At 42.8% G+C, this 27,422-nt stretch overlaps 1 protein-coding gene across 1 annotated transcript; it reads right to left on the reverse strand.

Annotated features, from left to right (window-relative positions):
• LOC120060033 (uncharacterized protein C14orf132-like) lies at positions 1 to 26,413 on the reverse strand. Its single transcript, XM_039009097.1, has 2 exons — positions 26,336 to 26,413; positions 1 to 234 (listed from the first exon to the last, which is right to left on the reverse strand). Exons 1-2 carry the CDS (start codon positions 26,411 to 26,413, stop codon positions 1 to 3), a joined length of 312 nt encoding a protein of 103 aa, XP_038865025.1.
• Positions 26,414 to 27,422: the final 1,009 nt, after the last annotated feature.

A 27,422-nucleotide genomic window follows, 5' to 3' on the forward strand; every position in this document is an offset into this window, starting at 1 on the left:
TCAGAAGGTGAATGCGTAGACCACTCCCACCACCACAATGTTGCCGATAGTTGCGATGATGGCAATCCAGAGCCAGATGGCATCACTGGACGAGGACTGGTCGTCCTGCTGGGCCTGGGCTGAGGCGGCCGCAGAGGCGGCGTGGACGCTGGCCGAGGAGTTGAAGAGCGAGTGGTCGGCACTGTAGTTGTCATTGGGTGAGGAGTCCATGAAGGCCCCCGTCATGACTGGGATCTGCAGGACAGAGAAGGATGGAGGATGGGAGGGAGGGGGAGAAAGAGAGAGAGAGAGAAGATTAGATAAGATATGAATTGAATTGACAAAACCAAAAGGAGTTATTTTTATTTCATATGCAGTGTAGAGCTCTTTGCCAGTAGGTACAGAAGATTTGATTTAACATTACAGTAACATTCTCTTTCCTGTGAGTGAGAGATGTTCTTGGGTCCTGCATTAGCAATTTAAAAGTTGAAATTAAATAGTGAACGTATCACGGCATCTTGTGGGAACAAGGTTTCTCACTTCTGGTGTGGATCCCCCCCCACACACACACACACATGTGCGTTCCCACCCTTGCAACTAGGGCTTAATTAACATTAAATAAATATTTAACGAGTGGGAAGTGAGAGTGATTTATTGCTTGGGACAATTAGAAGGCTGCTGAGAAGGCGGCTGGACAGCAGAGCAGAAGAAGAGAGAGAGAGTGCATCATCTCATATGTAATGTATGTACTGTAGGAAGCTAAGGAGTGCCTGAAAACGAGAGAACACTTGCTTCCTGCGAACGCTAGCTCTCAAATTAGAAAACAGATTCCTCTCCTCTGAGGGCTGTCAAAAAAACAATGCTAAAAATACTTGAGGGATGTAGAGCACTCACACTATATACACCAAAACACTCTTACTCTTTCTGCTCGCTCTCTTTCACACACACACTAATACAGTGAGAGAAAAAACACACACAGAGCACACAGTCTCATTTGAGGTCGTATCTCTCACTGAGAGATTTTTTTTTTTATAGCATTCTGCTGCTCTCCAGCCATTGGCCCCTGGTGGTGAGTAATGACATATCCAATTGGGCATGATGGGAGCAGATATCTATGTATGGGGACAGTGACCTGGGGCTCCCCTCACCTAGTGATCACTAAGCCAGAAGTAAAGACTAGGGTTGACGGATGGATGGATGAGGGGATTGCTGATCTAGAATGCTTTGATCGCATTAGAAGGGGTGTATGCTATGTATGGACACTCCACATGTACTGTAGCTAAAGGTTTTTTAGTAGTAGTAGGTTTAGCTGAATAGAGCCTATAGAGGAGTGACAAAAATCTACATTTAGACACATCTAACATAAACACCACTATATGACTCATTTCACCATAAAAACATCCACATCATAGCTTTGCATAACATGCAAGAATTGTTAAGGTAGTAACTTTGGAAAAACATTAGTAATCTGGTATCACTTGTTCCCCCGGGCCTTGTCTGAACCCATTATTTCCCAGTGCACCGGCACGAGGTCAGCACAGCTAGCTGTAAGCATTAAAAATCCACCTCATGGGTGGAATGTTATTAATATTTAATAATTAATAAACATGATTTTGAAAAACCCACAGAAAATCTGGTGTTTCTATGTCAAAAGGTTTTGTTATATTTCAGTCTTCTGTGATGTTTATAAAGTGTAATATTTGGATGCAAACTCCAAATTGAATAGATTTCAACTTTATATCTGACATGGTACAGGTGTCTTATTTTTTTAAGCCCATAACAATGTGTGTGAGGTGTATACTACTTTGGTTTCAAAGTAGATTTGTTTAAGACTACCAAGAAACATTCTGTGTGACCCTGATTTAGCCCACTGCAGTAAAAGGTTAATGGAATGGAAAGAGAGAAACCCTGGTATAGGGCATCCCCAGGCCGCTGTGCACTTAAGCGGGCAATGAGGGCCATCTCCCATGCATCAATGTCAGGAAACCGATGCCAGTAAACTTGCATGGGTGAGTGGCTGCCTAATAGCGCTAGTCATCTGGTCACTGACCAGGGTCGGCTTAGATCTCGCGGATCTGCTGGCTAAACGGCTATAGGTGGATCTATTTTAACATTGCAAGCAGTTTATTGGTGCTATATTGGATTAGATGGAACATGCAAAGTTTGCACACTCTAAAAAATGCTGGGTTGTTTGGATGACCCAACTGCTGGGTTGCAAGCATTGGGTTACCTTGTTGGGTTGTTTTCTTTAAAAAGAGCAAGGTTGGGTTGTTGATGCTGGGTTATCGATGCTGGGTTATTGAGATATGAGTCAGTGGGTCAGATCAGAAGACTGGAGGCGTGGCTCAGTAGGGGCGTGGCTTTCAGATAGTTATTTTTGGCCACCAATGAAAGTGAATGTTATTCCTGTTCTGTTCTGTTTTATTGTTATAACATGTTAAGGTTTATCAACACTGCCACTTTTGTAGCTTTATTGAGGCTTACTGTAGGTCCCGTGTGGCTCAGTTGCTAGAGCATGGCGCTTGCAATGTTAGGGTTGTGTGTTTGATTCCCATGGGGGACCAGTAGGAAAAAAAGTAGGAAAATGTTGGTACTCACTGCTGTAAGTCTCTCTGGATAAGAGCATCTGCTAAATTATTAAAATGTGAAATGCTTACACAAGTGTATGAGTTCCTCAAGAACCTATGCATAAACCAATGTTGGGATAGTTACAATATGTAAATAACACTGGGTGAAAAGGGTCTATATCAGGGGATGTCTGACATGACACATTTTTGATATTCTTAGAGAATACAGACCATTTCCAATCCCTTTTTTGAGATTTGTGGATATGCACCATATCCTGATAAATTCTGAATCTAGATGTGTCCTTTAGACATACATGTATATGATATTGGGATTACTCCAAATATCACACGAAGACATATCCTATGGCCGAATATGGACTCATTCAATATCCTGAGATATGTGACATCGTATTTTCGCTCTTCATGTTGACAAATACTGACTGTATACATCACATATAATGCTTTTCAATATGCTGAAAATAAGGAGGATTTCGTATGCATTTCTGAGTTCTCAGCACATGCTCAATCATTTTACAAATATGAAATCCATATTTTTCTTTCATGCACAAATCATTTTTGGATTCCTTCTATCATACATGGTATGGCCGGATATTGATTCATTAGATATCCTGAGATCTTTTTTTCTCTATATGATGACAAATACTGACAGTAGGCCTATATAGTATATTTTCTCAGCACATACAATGCATATGGTCTTGACTGAGGTCCATATAAGGATCTAGAAATGCATTTGATATGCTGATGCATATTTGAGTTTTGAGGATATGCTCAATAATTTGACACAATTTTAATATACAGTGCCTTCAGAAAGTATTCAGACCCCTTGACTTTTTGACGTTAAAATTGATTAAATAGTATGTTTTCCTTGTCAATCTACACACAATACCAAATAATGACAAAGCAAAAACAGATTTTTAAAAATCTTTGCAAATGTATTAAAAAAAAACAACTGAAAAATACATTTACATACTGTAAGCATTCAGACCCTTTACTCAGTACTTTGTTGAAGCACCTTTGGCAACGATTACAGCCTTGAGTCTTCCTTGGTATAACGCTAGACCCTAGGCACAACTGTATTTGGGAAGGTTCTCCCATTCTTCTCTGCAGATCCTCTCAAGCTCTGTCAGGTCGGATGGGGAGTGTTGCTGCACAGCTATTTTCAGGTCTCTCCATAGATGTTCGATCGGGTACAAGTCTGGACTCTGGCTGGGCCACTCGAGGACATTCAGATACTTGTCTCGAAGCCACTCCTGTGTTGTCTTGGCTGTGTGCTTAGGGTCATTGTCCTGTTGGAAGGTGAACCTTCGCCCCAGTCTGAGGTCCTGAGTGCTCTGGAGCAGGTTTTCATCAAGGATCTCTCTGTACTTTGCTCCATTCATCTTTCCCTTGATCCTGACTAGTTTCCCAGTCCCTGCCTCTGAAAAACATCCACACAGCATGATGCTGCCACCACCTTGCTTCACTGTAGGGATGGTGCCAGGTTTCCTCCAGACGTGACGCTTGGCATTCAGGCCAAATAGTTAAATCTTGGTTTCATCAGACCAGAGAATCTTGTTTCTCATGGTCTGAGAGTCTTTATATGCCTTTTAGCAAACTCCAAGCTGGCTGTCATGTGCCTTTTACTGAGGAATGGCTTTTGTCTGGCCACTCTACCATAAAGGCCAGATTGGTGGAGTGCTGCAGAGGTGGTTGTCCTTCTGGAAGGTTCTCCCATCTCCACAGAGGAACTCTAGAGCTCCGTCAGAGTGATCAACAGGTTCTTGGTCACCTCCCTGACCAAGCCCCTTCTCCCCTGATTGCTCAGTTTGGCAGGGCGGCCGGCTGCAGGAAGATTCTTGGGGGTTCCAAACTTCTTCCATTTAAGAATAATGGAGGCCACTGTGTTCTTGGGGACCTTCAATGCTGCTGAAATGTGTTAGTACCCATCCCCAGATCTCTGCCTCAACACAATCCAGTCTTGGAGCTCTACGGACAATTCCTTCGACCTCATGGTTTCTGCTCTGACATGCACTGTCAACAGTGGGACCTTATAGAGACAGGCGTGTGCCTTTCCAGATCATGTCCAATCAATTAACACAGGTGGACTCCAATCAAGTTGTAGAGCCATTTCAAGGATGATCAACGGAAACAATATGCACCTGAGCTCAATTTCGAGTCTCATAGCTAAGGGTGTGAATACTTATGTAAATACATACTATCGAACAATTCACAACAATACACACAAATTTAAAAGTATGGAATTAATAAATAAATAATGTAGGGGGGATTGATTAAATACAGTAGAATACAATTTATATACATATGAAATCAGTAAAACAGGTTGTAAAAAAAAGCCGGCTAGTGATGGGTATTTAACAGTCTGATGGCCTTGAGACAGAAGCTGTTTTTCTGTCTCTCGGTCCCGGCTTTGATGGACCTATATTGACCTCGCTTTCTGGATGTTAGCAGGGTGAACAGGCCGTGACTCGTGTGGTTGATGTCCTTGATGATCTTTTTGGCCTTCCTGTGACATCGGGTGCTGTAGGTGTCCTGGAGGGAAGGCAGTGTGCCCCTGGTGATGCGTTAGGAAGACCACATCACCCACTGGAGTGCCCTGCGGTTGTGGGCGGTACAGCTGCTGTACCAGGCGTTGATACAACCCGACAGGATGCTCTCAATTGTGCATCTATAAAAGTTTGCGCCTTCTTCACCACACTGTCTGTGTGGGTGGACCATTTCAGAAAAGTACCAGTGTTCTGGCTTTGATCCCAAGTGAGAACAGGTCCGCTGGTGAGACACTTGTGCTGGCCTGCGTAGATGGAAACAGAAAAGTCTGAGCCTTTTGGGTAAAACACTGGGGTAAATCTTGTATGGAAATGGTCCAAAGGTGTTTTTGTCTGTTCTTTGGATTTCAAATAAGCTCAAAGCACAGCTGCCCCCTCAAAAACAAAGTCTTACTTGAGTGGAGATTCAATTAAGGGGTTCAACCCCCCCCCCCCCCCCCCCCCCGCCACGCTAGCACAATATAACGCCAGCACAATATAAAAATGACGCAAGCACAATATAAAATTACTAGCTTGGCTGGTTTTGCGCGTCGTTTTCCCCCCACACATCTTTTTGGTGTTCAAATTCTATTTTTCTGCCTGATCTGCCTTTTTCCCACGATTATTCAAAGCCTTTTAAGTAGACCTTAGGTCCTGTTAAAATAGCATGTCCTAACAGAGATAGATGGGGTATGTGACTGACAGTTAAATAGACGTGTGGAAGGGACATGGCAATATGATCTAATACCCTGCATGGCCCAATCAGAGAGGAGCAAACGCTCCGCTTCAGAGATGAAGCTGCACATCTGTCAGCTGCCTGTGGTTGTCAGGAAAATACATTATTTGTTGCGAAGCACATCCCGCCGGCAGAAGATGGACACAGAGCTCCCTGTCATTCAGTTTGCTGATATGGACACATAGTTTGCATGCATTCTTTAGTGGAAGTGCAGGATCTCAGCAGGTCCTTGCTACACACTAACAGCCTGGTATATTATAGATTTTCACTGGTGTGAAGTTCATTTTGCAGCAGTGGTTTTCAGACAGGAGTACAAACTAGGGTCAAGAGAAGGAACGAGATTCTGGTCATTTTAACATGTGCAAACTCTTAGTAAATAAATGCCATCAGTATGCACCTAAGTGTGTTAATTATATACACAAGTAGAGTATGTATGATCTGGAAATGACCAAACACTCTCTCTCACCAAATGGCTAGGTGTATAGGAAATTCTCAGTAGTGTTCACGGTATTTTTTCCCCAGTTTATCAGGGCCAGTGAGAAGTGATTCCAGTGAGTGTATCTGAATTGAGAATACTCATATGAAAAATGCATGACTAACATCCACATATAGAAACATGGGAATACTGTGCTACATTGCAAGAAATGCCAAGTATGTGTGGGAGAAAAGCACATGTGTTTTGGGGTGTAAACAATACTTTAAAAAACATGCTACACATTTAATCTGGCTCATACATAATCAAAATATATGCTTTTATAAATCATTCATAGATTGCAGTCTAAAGCTATCTCATGATTAAGAACAAAACATGTAATCAGTTCCCAAACTGTGCATAGCTGCAATTGTAATTACTGTAACGAGACTGAGGAAGCTCATTGAAAGACTGAGGAAAAAACACATGTTAATATTTTTTCTTCAGCGCTCAGAATTTGTGAAACAAAGGACTTTGACACTGTGAAGAGTTATATGTTTCTTGTCGAAAGCCTAAAAATTACATCAACATCGTAAAAACACCAGCATTACGCAATGTGACGCTATACTTGTACTTGGCAGTATGACTTAGGCATGTACTGTATGTGGCCATTGTTATGGATTACTTATTCTACGGTATCCAGTGGCTTTATGAGAATATTATCGTGAACTCAACAACAATGTGTTACAGCACAGGAAAATAGTCAATCACAGCACTCAAACCAAATGAACAAAGTGAGGAGAGAAGAAAGTTGTCTGACATCAACCAGCTCTACTGTTCTATATCAAAATACAGAGCTATCGCTATCCATAACTTGCCAGCACATTTTTATACCCTGTCCAAACACCAACACGGCTCCAGTGAGAGGCCGAGTCAGGGCTATTCCCATTGGAACAGTTTGTAGACAGAGAGACATTTTAGTTAAATGTATGAGGCTCACTTAAAGAGAGTAAAATACCACAAGAAGATATTTTATGAAGGACCTCCAGACACAGATATTTCAGAATGCCCTGCTTATTACCCAATATAACCCAACGTCAAATAGTCAGCTAGGCAGACCTCTTCCTACAAAGATGCATTATTAATCATAATAATGCTCAAGTATACTGCTGATGAAAATAGATCTTTGTTAAGGTTTTTTATACATTCATAACAATTAATATTTCTTCAGACGACTGAGAAAAGAAACCGTTTAAAAAAAAGCAAATATACACTTTCTCATCCACTGCCTTTCTGAGCCGTTCTCTCTAAATCCTGCATTTTGAAGAGATTGAAGAATTAATGATTAATGATGAAATTCTGACTAACAAACATCGTTTTTACCTGTAAAACCTTGAATTCTCCTCGGGTGTCAGATGTTTGGGTTTTCATTTGGTTTGCCTGTTGACTGAGTGTGTCGTGCAGCAGAGGGAGTCATGGACCAGAGCACCAGACACAGAGTAACACACGTCAGGAGTTAGACACTAGAATGAGGAGAGCTGGTCAGATGGCCAGATGTCACACACACAAACACACTGAACACACATAGCGCGCACACACACACACACTGCACTCACAGTGAACTCTTAATCAAAGATGATCTTCTTTATGTACTAAGTCAGGCATTGGCATTCCTCTCAGCTGACTAGAATGGAAAATCATGTGTACATTATGCACATTACAGAGCCAAAGCTTATGGAACAAGAGAAAGATACAGTATAATACATTTATTACATAGTAAAGTTTTAGAAAACCAGGTGCATGAAGCTGCATAAACATTATATATTAAGGTACAAGATTGACTGTGAATATGATGCAGGTGGCTGGGCTGAAACACTGCTACACACGTTCTATTGAGGTGAAAGATCTACTATGAAACGCTGCTGGGCCGTTGAGAGAAAGAAAATCGATAAGACTGGAGTTGTAAATCTAGACGGCAGAACAGAACCGTGGTGGACTGAGGTGAAATTCCATCTGGTCTGAGTCTAGTTTAACTAGTTCAAGTTCAAGTTTTATTGTCACAAGTACAGTGAAATGCTTAAATTGCATGCTCTACCCAACAACAGTGCAGTAATCAATATTAAAATAGTATAACTGAAAATAAATGAAAAAATATATATACATACACACATACAGTGCATTCGGAAAGTATTCAGACCGTTTGACTTTTTCTACATTTTGTTACATTACAGCCTTATTCTAAAATGGATTAAATTATTTTTTCCATCTACACATAATACTCCATAATGACAAAGAAAAAACATGTTTTTAGACATTTTTGCAAATGTATTTAAAATAAAAAACTGAAATATCACATTTACATAAGTATTCAGACCCTTTACTCAGTACTTTGTTGAAGCACCTTTGGCAGCGATTACAGCATTGAGTCTTCTTCTGTATGACACTACAAGCTTGGCACACCTGTATTTGGAGAGTTATGGATCCTCTCAAGCTCTGTCAGTTTGGATAGGGAGCTAAGCTGAGCAGCTATTTTCAGGTCTCTCCAGAAATGTTTGATCGGGTACAAGTCCAGCTCTGGCTGGGCCACTCAAGGACATTCAGAGACTTGTCCTGAAGCCACTCCTGTGTTGTCTTGGCTATGTGCTTAGAGTTTTTGTCCTGTTGGAAGGTGAACCTTCGCCCCAGTCTAAGGTCCTGAGCTCTCTGGAGCAGGTTTTCATCAAGGATATCTCTGTACTTTGCTCCGTTCATCTTTCCCTCGATCCTGACTAGTCTCCCAGACACTGCCGCTGAAAAACATCCCCACAGCATGATGCTGCCACCACCATTATTCGCCGTAGGGATGGTGCCAGGTTTCCTCCAGACGTGACGCTTGGCATTCAGGCCAAAGAGTTTAATCTTGGTTTCATCAGACCAGAGAATCTTGTTTTTCATGGTCTGAAAGTCCTTTAGGTGCCTTTTAGCAAACTCCAAGCTGGCTGACGAGTGGCTTCTGTCTGGCCACTACCATAAAATCCTGATTGGTGGAGTGCTGCAGAGGTGGTTGTCCTTCTGGAAGGTTCTCCCATCTCCACAGAGGAACTATGGAGCTCTGTCAGAGTGACCATCGGGTTCTTGGTCACCTCCCTGACCAAGGCCCTTCTCCCATGATTACTCAGATTGGCTGGGCGGCCACCTCTAGAGTCTTGGTGGTTCCAAACTTCTTCCATTTAAGAACGATGGAGGCCACTGTGGTCTTGGGGACCTTCAATGCTGCAGAATGTTTTTGGTACCCTTCCCCAGATTTCTGCCCAGACACAATCCTGTCTCGGAGCTCTATGGACAATTCCTTCGACCTCATGACTTGGTTTCTGGTCTGACATGCACTGTCAACCGTGAGACTTTATATAGACAAGTGTGTGTCTTTCCAAATCATGTCCAATCAATTGAATTTACCACAGGTGGACTCCAATCAAGTTGTAGAAACATCTCAAGGATGATCAATGGAAAAAGGATGCACCTGAGCTCAATTTTGAGGCTCATAGCAAAGAGTCTGAATAATTATGTAAATAAGGTATTGCTGTTTCGCTTTGCCATTATGAGGTATTGTGTGTAGATTGATGAGGTAAAAAATGGATTTAATACATTTTAGAATAAGGCTGTAACGTAACAAAATGTGGAAAAAGTGAAGGGGTCTGAATACTTTCTAAATGCACTGTATCAACTCATTTCCTGTAGTACTCACGCTTCAAAAACTCTCGACCATTGTTACTCCCTTCCAGGATTTCTACAAGGCCCTCCCCCGCCCCCCCTTCGGCAAATCAGATCACGACTCCATTTCTGCTCCTCCCTCCCAATAGGTCGATTCAATGCTGGTCTGACCAATCCGAATCCATGCTTCAAGATTGTTTTGATCACGTGGACTCGGATATGTTCTGGGTTGCATCTGAGAATAACATTGACGTATACACAGACATGGTGATTGAGTTTATCAGGAAGTGTATAGGGGATGTGTTCCCACTGTAACTATTAAAACCTACCTAAACCATAAACAGTGGAAAAATGGCAGTATTCGCGCAAATCTGAAAGAGCAAACCACCGCATTTAACCACGGCAAGGTGACTGGGAATATGGTCAAATACAAACAGTGTAGTTATTCCCTCAGTAAGGAAATCAAATAAGCAACATGTCAGTACAGAGAAAGTGGAGATGCAATACAGCGGCTCAGACACAAGATGTATGTGGCAGGGAAAACCAGCTACTTCGCGGACACCGACGTCTTCCTACCGGACAAGCTAAACACCTTCTTTGCCCGCTTTGAGGATAACACAGTGCCACTAACGCGGCCCACTCCCAAGGACTGTTGGCTCTCTTTCTCCGTGGCCGACGTGAGTAAGACATTTAAGCGTGTTAACTCTCACAAGGCTGCAGACCGGTTGACTGGAGTGTTTACGGACATTCAATCTCTCCCTATCCCAGTCTGCTGTCTCCACTTGCTTCAAGATGTCCACCATTGTTCCTATTCCCAAGAAAGCAAAGGCAACTGAACTAAATGACTATCGCCCCGTAGAACTCACTTCTGTCATTAGTGCTTTGAGAGGCTAGTTAACTTCTTATGGCTGCAATCCCGTTAACGAGATGATATGACAACAGCCAGTGAAAGAGCAGGGCGCCAAATTCAAAACAACAGAAATCTCATAATTAAAAATCCTCAGACATACATGTGTTTTATACCATTTTAAAGGTAATCTTGTTGTTGTGCATAGCCACATCTATTCAACAGAAATACTCATCATAAATGTAGATGATAATACAAGTTATACACACGGAATTATAGATATACCTCAGCAACCGCTGTGTCAGATTTAAAAAAAACTTTACGGAAAAAGCAAATCATGCAATAATCTGAGACGGCGCTCAGAACTATAGTCAAATTAGCCGCCATGTTGGAGTCAACAGAAACCAGAAATTACATGATAAATATCCCCTTACCTTTGATGATCTTCATCAGAATGCACTCCCAGGAATCCCAGGTCCACAATAAATGCTTGATTTGTTCGATAATGTCCGATATTTATGTCCAACTAGCTACTTTGGTTAGCGCGTTTGGTAAACAATTCCAAAGTCACGAAGCGCGTTCACTAAAACGTGACGAAATGTCCAAAAGTTCCGTAACAGTCAGCAGAAACATGTCAAACGATGTATTGAATCAATCTTTAGAATGTTGTTAACATAAATCTTGAATAACGTTCCAACCGGAGAATTACATTGACTTCAGATGAGCGATGGAACGGAGCTCCCTCATTTGAACGCGCATGGTCAAAGAATGGTCACCTCATGGCAGTGGTGACTCATTCCTGTCTCCTTCGGCCCCCCTTCACAGTAGAGTCATCAGACAAAGTTCTACAGACTGTTGACATCTAGTGGAAGCCGTAGGAAGTGAATACTCATTCATATCTCGCTGTGATTTCAATGGGATCTTGGTTGAAACTTGACCAGCCTCAGAATTTCCACTTCCTGTTTGGATTTTTTCTCAGGTTTTTGCCTGCCATATGAGTTCTGTTATACTCACAGACATAATTCAAACAGTTTTAGAAACTTCAGAGTGTTTTCTATCCAATACTAATAATAATATGCATATAACTATGACTGAGGAGCAGGCCGTTTACTCTGGACACCTCTGTGCACCTTTCATCCAAGCTACTCAATACTGCCCCTTCAGCCACAAGAGGTTAAGGATCACATCACCTCCACCTTACTAGACACCCTAGACCCACTTCAATTTGCATACCACCCCAATAGATCCACAGACAATGCAATCACCATCGCACTACACACTGCTCTATCCCACCTGGACACCCATCTGGACAATAAACCCAAAAGGTTTAGACTTTTCTGTTTCCATCTACGCAGGCCAGCACCTGTGTCTCACCAGCGGACCTGTTCTCACTTCGGGTCAAAACCAGAACACTGGTACTTTCAGCTGTCATTTACATAACAATGGCTAACTGTGAACTTTAACAACTTCTCATAGAGCAGTTTTGTTTAGGCAAAGGTTGATTCTGCTCTTCACAAGTCCTCACTGTCAGCCATAGCTGTGGAAATACAATTTCCCTAGTTTAACACAAAGGTGTATACACTAATGTACCACTGGAGTTACAGTCGAAAAGCAGCACGAGACTTAGAGTCCGTCATCCACAGTACGTTGCATGTTAGAAGGCAATATAGGAGCAAGAAATGCCTTTACCACCGTCAAAGAGAATAGTATGACAAATAGCTTTTAAGCCACTACTGTATAGCTCTGTGACTCACAGTAGTATTCTGTCCAGCTTGAGTATTCATTATTTTCATCATTGATCTGTAATCGTTAACGTGGTCAGTATTTTGACAGATTGGGACATACTGTAAACCTTTCACATTATCACCCACTCATGAAGTTGGCAAGTCCTATAACATTGAGACATTGTAGACACTAGCGACTTCTCTGATGTCAACCAAATCTGTCCCCTCTCTGAAATGTGAAGGTTATGCTTTTCCACATGAAATGACAACATTTTTCTACTGCTACTTTTGTGATCAGGCTATCATGCCTGAAACCATAACTCCATGACAAGTAGCAGCAATGATCTTCATGTTAATAGACAGTTGGACTGCAGAGCCACAACATGGCCATAGTCCAAAGACAAATATTAGGGGGGGGGCACCACAATGCATTCAACCAAAATGTTTCTTCTGCATTTAACTCAACCCCTCTGAATAAGAGATGCCTTAATCGGCATCCAGGTCATCAGCGCCCGGGGAGCAGTTGTTGTTTGGGGTTAACTGCCTTGCTCAAGGCCAGATCTTTCTACCTTGCAGGCTCTGGGATTCGAACCAGCGACCTTTTGGTTACTGGCCCAACGCTTTTACCGCTTGGCTACCTGCCACCCTGCATTATAGTGTTTAAATGTTCAGTGTGCTGTGTACGCAGGTTTGACAGATAAGCTATTACTACCGTATTGAGCAGACCCCCTACACACAAAATGCAGCCTAATATTTCTGCCACAGTCAAATGACTCCTGGCGTTAAGGGAAACAATCAGACTCAGCAGTGCGGCTGGGCTGTGCTCTGTGACATGTGATTTAACTCAGGATTTCTAAGGGACTGTGGTTAAAATAAAATTATGAATTGACCGTGAGTTACCTTAAAGGGGACCTCAAAATACTATATATTGTTTTGGGGGGGGGGGGGGGGGTTATGGGATCGTGTTTCTTAAAGTGACTTCAAAGGCACTGCGTGATCTGCATAGCCTGATCTTTCTGCACCTTTGTCGCTGGGGGAGCCTGTGTCTGCGGCTGCAGTGCCTACTCCTACTCCTACTCCTATTTCGAAGTCGACGTAGGCAACCTTCCGTCCCTGCTCTGGATCGAGTGGTGCTTCTCCATCTATCGGAGGCCTGCACCAGGCACAGGGAGCAACAGGTTATCCTGCATCTCGCACGTCCATAAAGGGTTCTCCGAATCCTGTGAAGAGTGGGAGTGGGCGGATTTCCTCGACCTTCTAGCCACCCGTGATTTTCGGCAGGTCCATGTTAAGAAATGTGACCATTCCTGCTGCAAAATCAATGTCCTATCCCGGAGCTTGAGTAAATTACATTACTAAGCTGCTCCTGAATGTACTACGCAGGACATGGAAATCGATTCTATCGTAGTCCAGGTGGGTTTTAATGACATTATGAAGGGCAGCTCTTAAGAGTTTAAACTTGATTTTAAAGAGATGATTGACTATCTGCTAGGCACTAACAAAAAATCCATCATATCTGGTCCTGTGGCCTCTCTGAATTGTGGCATTGAATGCTTTAGCAGGATTCTTTCTCTTAACAACTGGCTATGTGATTATTGCAGCTCAATGGGTGTAACCTTTTTTGACAATTTAGATACCTTTTGGAAACAAAACACATTTTATAAGGAGGATGGGATCCACCCAAATGTAAATAACTTAATGTACAGTATGTCCCTTTAACTTCCCTGAATGCCTCTGCTGATCCTACGGCTATTGTATGCAGTAATCATGTGTCTACGAACCAGATGTATACTGTTAGCACTGAGTTGGTGTGCCCTAGGAGAAAGTCCACTGTGTGCAGCTCACCCTCCACTCACATCAATAATGTGAGCATATCTGCTTCTGCTAAGCTTCCCAGTGAAGCAATGAAAATAAGTAAGCATCCCAGAAGACAAGTGCTTAAAACATCCCATGTTAACATACAGTACCAGTCAAAAGTTTGGACACACTACTATTTTTTACATTGTAGAGTAATAGTGAAGACATCAAAACTATGAAATAACACATATGGAATCATGTAGTAACCAAAAAAGTAACAGACACATCTCAACATCAATCAGAGGAGACTGCGTGAATCAGGCCTTCATGGACGATTTGCTGCAAAGAAACCACTACTAAAGGACACCAATAAGAAGAAGAGACTTGCTTGGGCCAAGAAACATGAGCAATGGACATTAGACCGGTGGAAATCTGTCCTTTGGTCTCATGTGTCCAAATTTGTGAGACACAGAGCATGTGAACAGATGATCTCCGCATGTGTGATTCCCACCGTGAAGCATGGAGGAGGTGTGATGGTGCTTTGCTGGTGACACTTTCAGTGATTTATTTCAAATTCAAAGCACACTTAACCAGCATGGCTACCACAAAATTCTGCAGCGATACGCCATCTCATCTGGTTTGCGCCTAGTGGGACTATCATTTGTTTTTCAACAGGACAATGACCCAACACACCTCCAGGCTGAGTAAGGGCTATTTGACCAAGAATGAGTGTGATGGAGTGCTGCATCAGATGACCTGGCTTCCACAATCACCCAACCTCAACCCAATTGAGATGGTTTGGGATGAGTTGGACCGCAGAGTGAAGGAAAAGCAGCCAACAAGTGCTGAGCATGCTAGGTGACAATTGGTTGAGAGAATGCCAAGAATGTGCAAAGATGTCATCAAGGTAAAGGGTGGCTACTTTGAAGAATCTAAAGAATTTGTTTTACACTTTTTTGGTTACTATGTCTTATTTCCTAGTTTTGATGTCTTCACTATTATTATACAATGTTGAAAATAGTAAAAATAAAGAAAAACCCTTGAATGAGTAGGTGTGTGTCACGTGTGCTCCCTCTCCGGCCCATAGGTCACCAGGCTGCTCGTTTATGGCGCACACCTGTCACCAGTGTTACACTCCCTTTGGTTTCTTCCCCAGTCATCATTGTTTCTGTTTCTTGTCGGTGCGCTGTTTGTGTTTCTTGTTTTGTTCATGTATTAATTAAATGTATTCTCTCCCTGAACTTACTTCCCAACTCTCAGCATACATCGTTACAGTGTGTCCAAGCTTTTGACTGATACTGTATGTAGCTTAAGAAACAAGGTTCAAGAAATCGATAATTTGCTAGTAACAGATTACATTTATATTCGGACTAACTCTGGAACTCACTAAGATAATACCTTTGATGACACAGTGGTAGCAATACAAGGTTATAACATTTACAGAAAAGACAACAATGCCAATGGTGGTGGTGTTGCTGTTTATATTCAGAACCACATTCCCGTAACGCTTAGAGAGGATCTCATGTTAAATACTGTTGAAGTAATATGGCTACAGGTTGATAGCGTAATACGCTGATTTGAGCAGAGTAACAGAATGGTCCTACTTAAATTTGCTTTTCGAGATACTTTACTTAGGACAGCTAATCAGACGTACCAGTGATTGTCCAGAAAGTGAGTTTATCGTCTCTACCTAGTGTTGAGATTCAAAGTTCAAAGCACTTTAAATGTGCAGCTGCAGCTTCACGTCTTTCTGGTCTGGTATGTAAATTTCTTAACCTGTAACGGCAGCCCTCCTCCTCTTCGTCTGAAGAGGAGGTGTAGCAGGGATCGGACCAAGACGCAGCGTATTCCGTGTTCAACATATTTAATGACAGACGAAAACGTGAACACTTACAAACTACAAAATAACAAACGTGGCTAACCGATACAGTCCTTTCTGGTGCAGACAAAACACAGAGACAGGAAACAACCACCCACAAAATCCCAACACAAAACAAGCCACCTATATATGATTCCCAATCAGGGACAACGATTGACAGCTGCCTCTGATTGAGAACCATATTAGGCCGAACACAGAAACAGACAAACTAGACACAACATAGAATGCCCACCCAGCTCACGTCCTGACCAACACTAAAACAAGCACAACACACAAGAACTATGGTCAGAACATGACAGTACCCCCCTCCTGAGGTGCGGACTCCGAACGCACCCCCTAAAACTCAAGGGGAGGGTCTGGGTCGGCATCTGTCCGCGGTGGCGGCTCCGGCGCTAGACGAGGACACCACTCCACCATTGTCTTTGTCCCCCTCCTTAGCGTCCTTTGAGTGGGGACCCTCGCCCCCGACCTTGGTCTAGGAACCTTCACAAAGGTCCCCCCTAGATTGAGGAGACAGCTCAGGACAGAGAGGTAGCTCACGACAGAGAGGTAGCTCAGGACAGAGAGGTAGCTCTGGACGAATGGCAGCTCCGGACTGAATGGCAGCTCCGGACTGAATGGCAGCTCCGGACTGAATGGCAGCTCATGACTGGAGGGCAGCTCATGACTGGAGGGCAGCTCATGACTGGAGGGCGGCTCATGACTGGAGGGCGGCTCATGACTGGCAGGCGGCTCATGACTGGCAGGCGGCTCTGGCGGCTCCTGACTGACGGACGGCTCTAGCGGCTCCTGACTGACGGACGGCTCTAACGGCTCGGGACAGATGGGCGGCTCTGACGGTTCGGGGCAGACGGGTGGCTCAGATGGCGCTGGGCAGACGGATGGCTCAGATGGCGCTGGGCAGACGGATGGCTCAGACGGTGCTGGGCAGACGGACGGCTCAGACGGCGCTGGGCAGGCAGGCAGCCCAGACGGCGCTGGGCAGGCAGGCAGCTCAGACTGCGCTGGGCAGACGGCCGACTCTGACCTGCTGAGGCGCACAGTAGGCCTGGTGCGTGGTGCCGGAACTGGTGGTACCGGACTGGAGACACGCACCTCAAGGCTAGTGCGGGGAGCAGGAACAGTGCGTACAGGGCTCTGGAGACGCACAGGAGGCTTAGTGCGTGGTGCCGGAACTGGAGGTACTGGGCTGGAGACACGCACCACAGGGAGAGTGCGTGGAGGAGGAACAGGGCTCTGGAGAGGCACTGGAAGCCTGGTGCGTGGTGTAGGCACTGGTGGTATTGGGCTGGGGCGGGAAGGTGGTGCCGGATATACCGGACCGTGCAGGCGTACTGGCTCCCTTGAGCACCGAGCCTGCCCAACCTTACCTGGTTGAATGCTCCCCGTAGCCCGACCAGTGCGGGGAGGTGGAATAACCCGCACTGGGCTGTGTTGGCGAACTGGAGACACCATGCGTAAGGCTGGTGCCATGTATGCCGGCCCGAGGAGACGCACTGGAGACCAGACGCGTTGAGCCGGCTTCATGGCACCTGGCTCAGTGCTCACTCTAGCCCGGCCGATACGTGGAGCTGGAATGTACCGCACCGGGCTAAGCACACGTACAGGAGACACCGTGCGCTCTTCCGCATAACACGGTGTCTGCCCGTACTCCCGCTCTCCACGGTAAGCATAGGAAGTGGGCGCAGGTTTCCTACCTGACTTCGCCACACTACCCTTTAGCCCCCCCCAATACATTTTTGGGATTTCTTCTCGGGCTTCCAGCCACGCTACTGTGCTGCCTCCTCATACCACCGCTCCTGGGCTTTAGCTGCCTCCATCTCTTCACGAGAGCGGCGATATTCTCCAATGTGAGCCCAGTGTCCTTTTCCCTCCAGAATTTCCTCCCATGTCCAGGAGTCCTGTGTAGTGGGCCGCTGCTGCTGCTGCTGCCCGTAGCCACGCTGCTTGGTCCGAGTTTGGTGGGTGGTTCTGTAACGGCAGCCCTCCTCCTCTTCGTCTGAAGAGGAGGTGTAGCAGGGATCGGACCAAGACGCAGCGTATTCCGTGTTCAACATATTTAATGACAGACGAAAACGTGAACACTTACAAACTACAAAATAACAAACGTGGCTTACCGATACAGTCCTTTCTGGTGCAGACAAAACACAGAGACAGGAAACAACCACCCACAAAATCCCAACACAAAACAAGCCACCTCTATATGATTCCCAATCAGGGACAACGATTGACAGCTGCCTCTGATTGAGAACCATATTAGGCCGAACACAGAAACAGACAAACTAGACACAACATAGAATGCCCACCCAGCTCACGTCCTGACCAACACTAAAACAAGCACAACACACAAGAACTATGGTCAGAACGTGACATAACCCATCATCTATACAGTTTGTTCGAAAGGGGCGGTTCTGTCAGGATGACACTCTGACCTCACTCAGGGGCGTGTTGTGGGTTTACTTTCCAAGTTACAGTATTTACTTAATAACATTTTTCATGACATCACAAAATAACAAACAAATTACATTAGTGTTATATAGATCACTTCTGACCATTCCTCACGTTCTAGGTTAGCAATATTGTTCCAGTATTCACTTTTGAACGTGTTAGAATTTCATCTGGAAAAGTCTATTGCAGCAAAGCACATTCCTTGAATGTGTGAATCTTGTGTGAATCTTGGGGAGGGAGACCTGAATCTTCTCCCCTTGATTTACAACAGGACGTTGTTAATCCCCACTAGTTCTCTCCCCCCCCCCCCCCCCCCCCCCCCCGACTGTCTTGTGGACAGTCATGACAACAGAGTTATATTTTCTGGGTGATTTAAATATACTGGCTTTCATCAAGCTGCCCACTCAAGAAAAAGCTTCAAACTGTAACCAGTGCTTGGAACCTGGTTCAGGTTATCAGTCAACTTACCAGGGTAGCTACAAACAGCAAAGGAATTAAATCATCAATATGTATTGATCACATCTTTTCTAATGCTGCCGAAATTTGCTTGAAAGCAGTATCCAGATCCATGTGTAGTGATCACAATAATATAGTGTATAAGAGGTCATACAATAAGTTTTGCAGTGAATCCTATGTTGTTGATGTAAAGAATATATTTGTTGGTCCGTGGTGTGTAATGAGGAGCAAACAGATGCTGCACTTCACACATTTATGAAATTGCATATTCTAGTTACTAATAAGCATGCACCCATTAAGAAAATCACTGTACAAATCCCTGTGGATGGATGAGTAATTGAACAATTGTATGGTTGAGAAGGATGAGGCAAAAGGAATGGCAAATAAGTCTGGCTGCAGAACCGATTGGCAAAGGTATTGCAAATAATTTGGCAAAAGTATTGCAAAAGTATTCAGTTTAGTCATGTGACTAAACTGAATAAAAAGAAGAAGAAACTACACTATTAAACAAAGATAAATGACATAAAGAATGATAGTAAAAAGCTTTGGAGCACCTTAAATAAAATTTTGTGAAAAAAGGCAAACTCAGCTCCATCATTCAATGAATCAGATGGCTCATTCATCACAAAACCAACTGATATTGCCTACTTTAATGATTTTTTAATTGGCAAGATTAGCAAACTTAGGCATGACATGCCAGCAACAAATGCTAACACTACACATCCAAGTATAACTGACCAAATTATGAAAGACAAGCATTGTAATTTTGAATTCTGTAAAGTGAGTGTGGATGACAAGACACTAGTCTTGAACATTTCTGACGATAATAGCAGACAATATTTCCACTCCTATTTGCCATATTTTAAATTTAAGCCTACTAGAAAGTGTGTGCCCCCAGGCTTGGAGGGAAGCAAAAGTCATTCCGCTACCTAAGAATAGTAAAGCCCCTTTTACTGGCTCAAATTGCCAACCAATCAGCTTGTTACCAACCCATAGTAAACTTTTGGAAAAAATTGTGTTTGACCAGATACAACGCTATTTTACAGTAAACAAATTGACAACAGACTTTCAGCATGCTTATAGGGAAGGACATTCAACAAGCACAGCACTTACACAAATGACTGATGATTGGCTGAGAGAAATTGGTTATAAAAAGATTTTGGGGACTGTTTTGTTTGACTTCAGTGCGGCCTTTGACATTATCAATCATAGTCTGCTGCTGGAAAAATGTGTTATGGCTTTACACTCCCTGCTATATTGTGGATAAAGAGTTGCCTGTCTAACAGAACACAGAGGGTGTTCTTTAATGGAAGCCTCTCCAACATAATACAGGTAGAATCAGGAATTCCCCAGGGCAGCTGTCGAGACCCCTTACTTTTGAGTACTTTGAGTAAAGCCAGTGTGTCTATGTACGTGGATGACTCAACACTATAGATGTCAGCTACTACAGTGACTGAAATGACTGCAACACTTAACAAAGAGCTGCAGTTAGTTTCAGAGTGGGTGGCAAGGAATACGTTAGTCCTAAGTATTTCTAAAACTAAAAGCATTGTATTTGGGAAAAACCATTCACTAAACCCTAAATCTCAATTAAATCTTGTAATAAATAATGTGTAAATTGAGCAAGGTGAGGTGACTAAACTGCTTGGAGTAACCCTGGATTGTAAACTGTCATGGTCAAAACATATTGATACAACAGTAGCTAAGAAGGCGAGAAGTCTGTCCATAATAAAGCGCAGCTCTACCTTCTTAACAGCACTATCAACAAGGCAAGTCCTGCAGGCCCTAATTTTGTCGCACCTGGACCTACTGTTAAGTCGTGTGGTCAGGTGCCACAAAAAGGGACTTGGGAAAATTGCAATTGTCTCAGAACAGGGCAGCACAGCTGGCCCTTGGATGTACACAGAGAGCTAATATTAATAGTATGCATGTCAATCTCTTCTGGCTGTAATCTGGAGGAGAGATTGACTTTCTCACTACTTGTATTTATGAGAGGTATTGATTGACATGTCGAATGCACGAGCTATCTGTTGAACTACTGGCGCACAGCTTGGACACCTATGCATACCCCACAAGCCATGCAACTAGAGGTCTCTTCACAGTGCCCAAGTCCAGAACAGACTATGGGAGGTGCACAGTACTACATAGAGCCATGACTACATGGAACTCTATTCAACATCAAGCAGTAAAATTAGATTAAAAAAACAGATACAACAAATACACCTTAGGGAACAGGGGGGACTGTGAAGCAACACAAACATAGGCACATGCATACACACACAATAAAATATGCACTATACACACATGGATTTTGTACTTTAGATATGTGGTAGTGGTGGAGTAGGGGCCTGAGGGCACAGAGTGGGTTGTGAAATCTGTGAATGTATTGTAATGTTTTCAAAATTGTATAAACTGCCTTAATTTTGCTGGATCCCAGGAAGAGTAAGTAGCTTCTGCCAATGGGATCCATAATAAATACAAATACAAATACCCCCCTGAATTCGAGCCCTGGTTTTCACTTAAGACACCAAGCCCCTCTCTGATACTGAGATAAGGAGTGCATGGTGACTGAAGGAATTGGCTGACAAAATCTATGGATAGTAGACTATAATTTAGCTTGTCAAACAGGTATGCCTAGTCAAAGACTCCAGCCACCCTAGTCATAGACTGTTCTCTCTGCTCCCGCACGGCAAGCGGTACCGGAGAGCCAAGTCTAGGTCCAAGAGGCTTCAAAACAGCTTCTACCCCCAAGCCATAAGACTCCTGAACATCTAATCAAATGTCTACCCAAACTATTTGCATTGCCCTCCCCTACTCTTTTACGCTGCTGCTACTCTCTGTTTATTATCTATGCATAGTCACTTTATCCCTACCTGCATGTACATATTACCTCAATTACCTCGACTAACCGGTGCCCCCGCACATTGACTCTGTACTGGTACCCCCTGTATATAGCCTTGGTATTGTTATTTTACTGCTGCTCTTTAATTATTTGTTACATTTATTTCTTATTTTCTTAGGTATTTTTCTTAAAACTACATTGTTGGTTAAGGAATGTGAGTAAGCATTTCACTGCAAGGTCTACACCTGTATTCGGCGCATGTGAAAAATAAAATGTGATTTGATTTGATCTCTAATTTCTTGAATAGTTAAAAATAAGCTCCAACACAATGCCCTCTTGTTGATAGTAGCCTAAAGTCTTTCTCCACGGCTGCCGCTTCATAGTAATGTAAGTTATGCAGGTGGCAATACATTTACAACCGAAAGCTTACCTTGACTTGGAAGAGTTGCAATGTTGTATAGCCTTAGCCAGTTAGCTAGCATAAGTAGCATTAATCTCCGTTTGTATCAGGTTGTTGAGTAGGATAAATTAGCTAAGTAAGTTAAAGTGATAAACTAAGAAAAAAAATACAACAAAACATATATACAGTTGAAGTCGGAAGTTTACATACACTTTAGCCAAATGCATTTAAACTCAGTTTTTCACAATTTCTGACATTTAATCCCAGTAAAAATTCCCTGTCTTAGGTCAGCTAGGATCACCACTTTGTTTTAAGAATGTGAAATGTCAGAATAATAGTGGAGAGAATGATTTATCTCAGCTTTTATTTATTTCATCACATTCCCAGTGGGTCAGAAGTTTACATACACTCAATTAGTATTTGGTAGCATTGTCTTTAAATTGTTTAACTTGAGTCAAATGTTTCGGGTAGCCTTCCACAAGCTTCACACAATAAGTTGGGTGAAGTTGGGCCCATTCCTCCTGACACAGCTGGTGTAACTGAGTCAGGATATTAGGCCTCCTTCCTTTCACACGCTTTTTCAGTTCTGCCCACATATTTTCTATAGGATTGAGGTCAGGGCTTTGTGATGGCCACTCCAATACCTTGACTTTGTTGTCCTTAAGCCATTTTGCCACAACTTTGGAGGTATGCTTGGGGTCATTGTCCATTTGGAAGACCCATTTGCGACCAAGCTTTAACTTCCTGACTGATGTCTTGAGATGTTGCTTCAATATATCCACATAATTGTCCTTCCTCATGATGTCATCTATTTTGTGAAGTGCACCAGTCCCTCCTGCAGCAAAGCACCCCCACAACATGATGCTGCCACCCTCGTGCTTCACGGTTGGGATGGTGGTCTTCGGCTTGCAAGCCTCCCCCTTTTACCTCCAAACATAACAATGGTCGATATGGCGGCTTTTTTATGGCGGTTTTGGAGCAGTGGTTTCTTCCTTGCTGAGCAGCCTTTCAGGTTATGTCGATATAGGACTCGTTTCACTGTGGATATAGATACTTTTGTACCTGTTTCCTCCAGCATCTTCACAAGGTCCTTTGCTGTTGTTCTGGGAATGATTTGCACTTTCGCACCAAAGTACGTTCATCTCTAGGAGACAGAACGCGTCTCCTTCCTGAGCGGTATGATGGCTGCGTGGTCCCATGGTGTTTAAACTTGCGTACTATTGTTTGTACAGATGAACACGGTACCATCAGGCATTTGGAAATTGCTCCCAAGGATGAACCAGACCTGTGGAGGTCTACAATTTTTTCTGAGGTCTTGGCTGATTTCTTTTGATTTTCCCATGATGTCAAGCAAAGAGGCACTGAGTTTGAAGGTAGGCCTTGAAATACATCCACAGGTACACCTCCAATTGACTCAAATGATGTCAATTAGCCTATCAAAAGCTTCTAAAGCCATGACATAATTTTCTGGAATTTTCCAAGCTGTTTAAAGGCACAGTCAACTTAGTGTATGTAAACTTCTGACCCACTGGAATTGTGATACAGTGAATTATAAGTTAAATAATCTGTCTGGATACAATTGTTGGAAAAATTACTTGTGTCATGCACAAAGTAGATGTCCTAACCGACTTGCCAAAACTATAGTTTGTTAACAATAAATTTGTGGAGTGGTTGAAAAACGAGTTTTAATGACTCCAACCTAAGTGCATGTAAACTTCCGACTTCAACTGTAAGAAAGAGCGGGATAATTATACTTTTTTAAACATGTATTTAACACCATATTTTTGGTATTAAACAGTCTCCATATACTGTACTTTTTCAACTGGTACAGGGAGCCCTTCAGACAAGTCTTGAGAGGCCTGTGGGCGTCCTAGAGCACAACAACTGACATGTACATGTACAACCGACATGTACATATCATTGAGTAGCCCCAACAGTTTAGATGCTATGTTGGCAGATCGGCTGTACCGACTTCAGACGAATCTTCTGACACTTGTGGAGGTCTTAGAGCAAAACCGTTGCGGTGGATCGAAAGCAAAATAACAGATATTTCTAACTCTAACTGACAGATTTTTATGGGTATTTTTCATTATGCTAATTAGATTTCCACAGGGTCGCGGACATCAACCTTAAATAATGTTCTCTAAAGTAAGAAAAAGTTTGGACTAATTTTTAGAATAAGTTCCTTTTTACACAGCTTATTTGACAGAGCACAAATATACTGTGTAGTATTTATGACTCCAACCTAAGTGTATGTAAACTTCCGACTTCAACTGTATTTATATCATATTTATATCACTGCTGATACTTTAAAGTTTGAAGAAATGAATTTGTTCAAAATTGTTGAACTATTGTCTTTTTCTCTCTGAGTCAACTACTAACCACATGTTATGCACTGCAGTGCTAGCTAGCTGTAACTTATGCTTTCAGTACTAAATTAATACTCTGATCCTTCGATTGGGTGGACAAGATATTAGTTCATACTGCAAGAGCTCTGATAAGTCTTCTGGAAGTCGTCAAAATTACTGTGTAAGTCTATGGTAAGGGTGAGAACCATGAGCCTCCTTGGTCAATGTACCCAGAGGAGGTTGAAAAATATCTGTCCTCCGGGCTACACCATTGTGCTACCCAAGAAAGTGCTGTTGAGGCTACTGTAGACCTGGTGATGTGAAAATATTTGGCATAGTTTTAGCCAAACTTCTTTTCATGTTTCACTATTTAAATTTGTATTCAATTCACTGAGTAGGATGGTACTCCCCTTTTTCCTCTGAGGAGCCTTCACTGTGCCAGAGAGAGCTCTATCCAAGGATGAAAACAACATTTTCACAAGACCTAGACCGCCAAACGCCTAAAGGCTCGATGAAAAACGCTGGCAGAACTACTCCTATAAATAGCTGGAGGGCAGAACAGTGAAACAGATGGAAGAAATACAATATACGAGAAAGATATGAATTGTAATGAAATCCAACCTAGAGAGATAAGATGAGCGAGTTGTGCCAGCTGAGGCTCATAGGCCCAGACCGGCTCAGCTAGGGAGACAAGAAAGTGAAAGTAGAGTTTTGGTACAATATTGGGTATTTAGTGGAGGCATATGTCTACAAAGATAAGCTTTGGCTAATAACTGTGTCCCTAATAAATCCATATAAATATTTACAAGTCTTTGGGTGGAAATAAAATAGCCTACTGTCATTTATTGTGATATTTCAGCTGAAGTGAAGAACATCAGCTCACACAGTATACATAGTATGTGGCATTCAAAATGATTTCCATAATAAATTGTTCATACTGACAGTATTTACATAGTTTCTGCATCATAGAATGAGTTGTGTTGAAGGCAAAATGTTTTGTGTCAGTTAGCATTACAATAAAAATGACTAAACGAAGTAAACAAAGGTGGGTCTTATTTATTTGATCAACACAGCGGTGCTATGGGAGAAGTAGATCTATAGACTACGCTTGCAGAAAAAAAGGGTTCATAAAGGGTTCCTTTAGGGCTGTCTCTTTGGTTCTTCGGTTCTACCTAGGGATCTCCTTCAGGGAAATCCAAAGAAGCCTTTATAGTTCTAGGAGTGTAGGAAGGACAATATGTTCCCTCAGTTTGCCTCAGCCACAGGAAGTGACTTATTTACTCAATGACAGATTGAGTAAAAGAAGGAGATAAGCCACACCACAAGTCTAGACTGTGGCCTAGCTATGGTCAAACTGAGTGGAAATTAAACAGGCTTTCAGATACCAAATACTGAGTCCAAATCGCGTTTTAAAAACATGACTTAAAAAACGAAATCCTTTGCAACATTAACCTATTAAAAACAGTTCTGTAGCAATGAGGTTTGTGCAGTAGGCTATTGGCCCAATACATTATCGCTGCATATTGGCTATGCTCGAATTGCCCTGAAATTTTGAAATTATATATATTTTTAAATTGTATATGATCACGCTGGTAATAGATCATTTGTTGTGTTACTTGTGAGGCACCGCTGAGTGAGCATAATCATTTGTTATTCTTTTACTTTACCGGACTGATGGGGAGGGAGGAAGCCGAGGTGAGGCTGCCTCTCTTCCAACTGATGGCGAAACTCAAGTCACACTGCATTATTTCTGCTTCATGCACCAATTCATTGTTGTTACTTCTATGACCAGAGAAAGTGAAATATTCCTTAATATTACAAAAGACACAATCAGCAAGCTTATCGAAACACTTTTCTATACTCATTCATTGCAGCTGCAGTGCTGGTTGTAGTGTGTGTGGAAGTAGGGAGCACACGTTTTATGGCTTATAAAAGAGTTAAACAAACTGTTGACAGTGATGAATAACAACTTAAACATGAACTTACTTTTAAAAACAGCACCTATTTGTTGTATTCATTGAGTCTCTCTAGTCATGATTTTAAAAGTTTGGAAATCTCACAGTATCAACTTTATTGTGCGCTTGAGGCTTCATTTTTACAGCCTATGGCTCGAAGAAACTGTGATCTGAGCTATCTGATTGGCCAGCGTTCGGCCTATTGGTGCACTAGATTTGCTCTTTGGGCCTGCCGGATATGCAGAGTTCTACCTTCAGACACATGAAATGGATCAAAATGGGAACACTTTGCCTTCCCGGCGCTAGAGCTGCTAAATCAAATGCACCTACCGCCCACAGCGCTAAACCAAAAAACAATTTGGAACTGAAATGTTTGGTGATTGACTACGAATGCCTTGGAAATCGGCCAGTCGATCGCGATCGCCGATTGGTGACCACTGCTCTAGAAAAAACCCTCTGTTTCAATCATAGGCCTGCACCAAAGGTTTTGCTTTCAGAACTTCAGTAAAAACAACAATACCAGAACAAAGCATTGGCTTCCCATTTCACACTGCAATCATCACCAGTACATTGGGCTGTGAGTGGACTCTGAAGAATGAGAGGCTATGCTGTGCAAACAGTAAACAAGCTTCTGTTCCCACCTCATTTGTTCAGATAGAACAGAGTTAGTTAGGAATACCAAACTAACTTTTCTCTCTACAGCTTTAGGCTAAGTGTCTCTGAATAGTTCCAAGGTCGCGTTCAAGGATCTGCTTCACTCTGTAAATCTATGGTGGAGGGAGAAAAGGGGTTTGCTCAC

The sequence above is a fragment of the Salvelinus namaycush genome, chromosome 15 (assembly GCF_016432855.1).
Source record: "Salvelinus namaycush isolate Seneca chromosome 15, SaNama_1.0, whole genome shotgun sequence".
Lineage (NCBI taxonomy): Eukaryota > Metazoa > Chordata > Actinopteri > Salmoniformes > Salmonidae > Salvelinus > Salvelinus namaycush.

Excerpts from the sequence above, each read along its gene's own strand:
- LOC120060033 (XM_039009097.1), bottom strand. The coding sequence starts at position 26,413 with ATGCAGTGTGACTTGAGTTTCGCCATCAGTTGGAAGAGAGGCAGCCTC. Across the intron at positions 235-26,335 it reads CCTCCCTCCCCATCAGTCCG|ATCCCAGTCATGACGGGGGC; the intron begins GTAAAGTAAAAG and ends TCTGTCCTGCAG.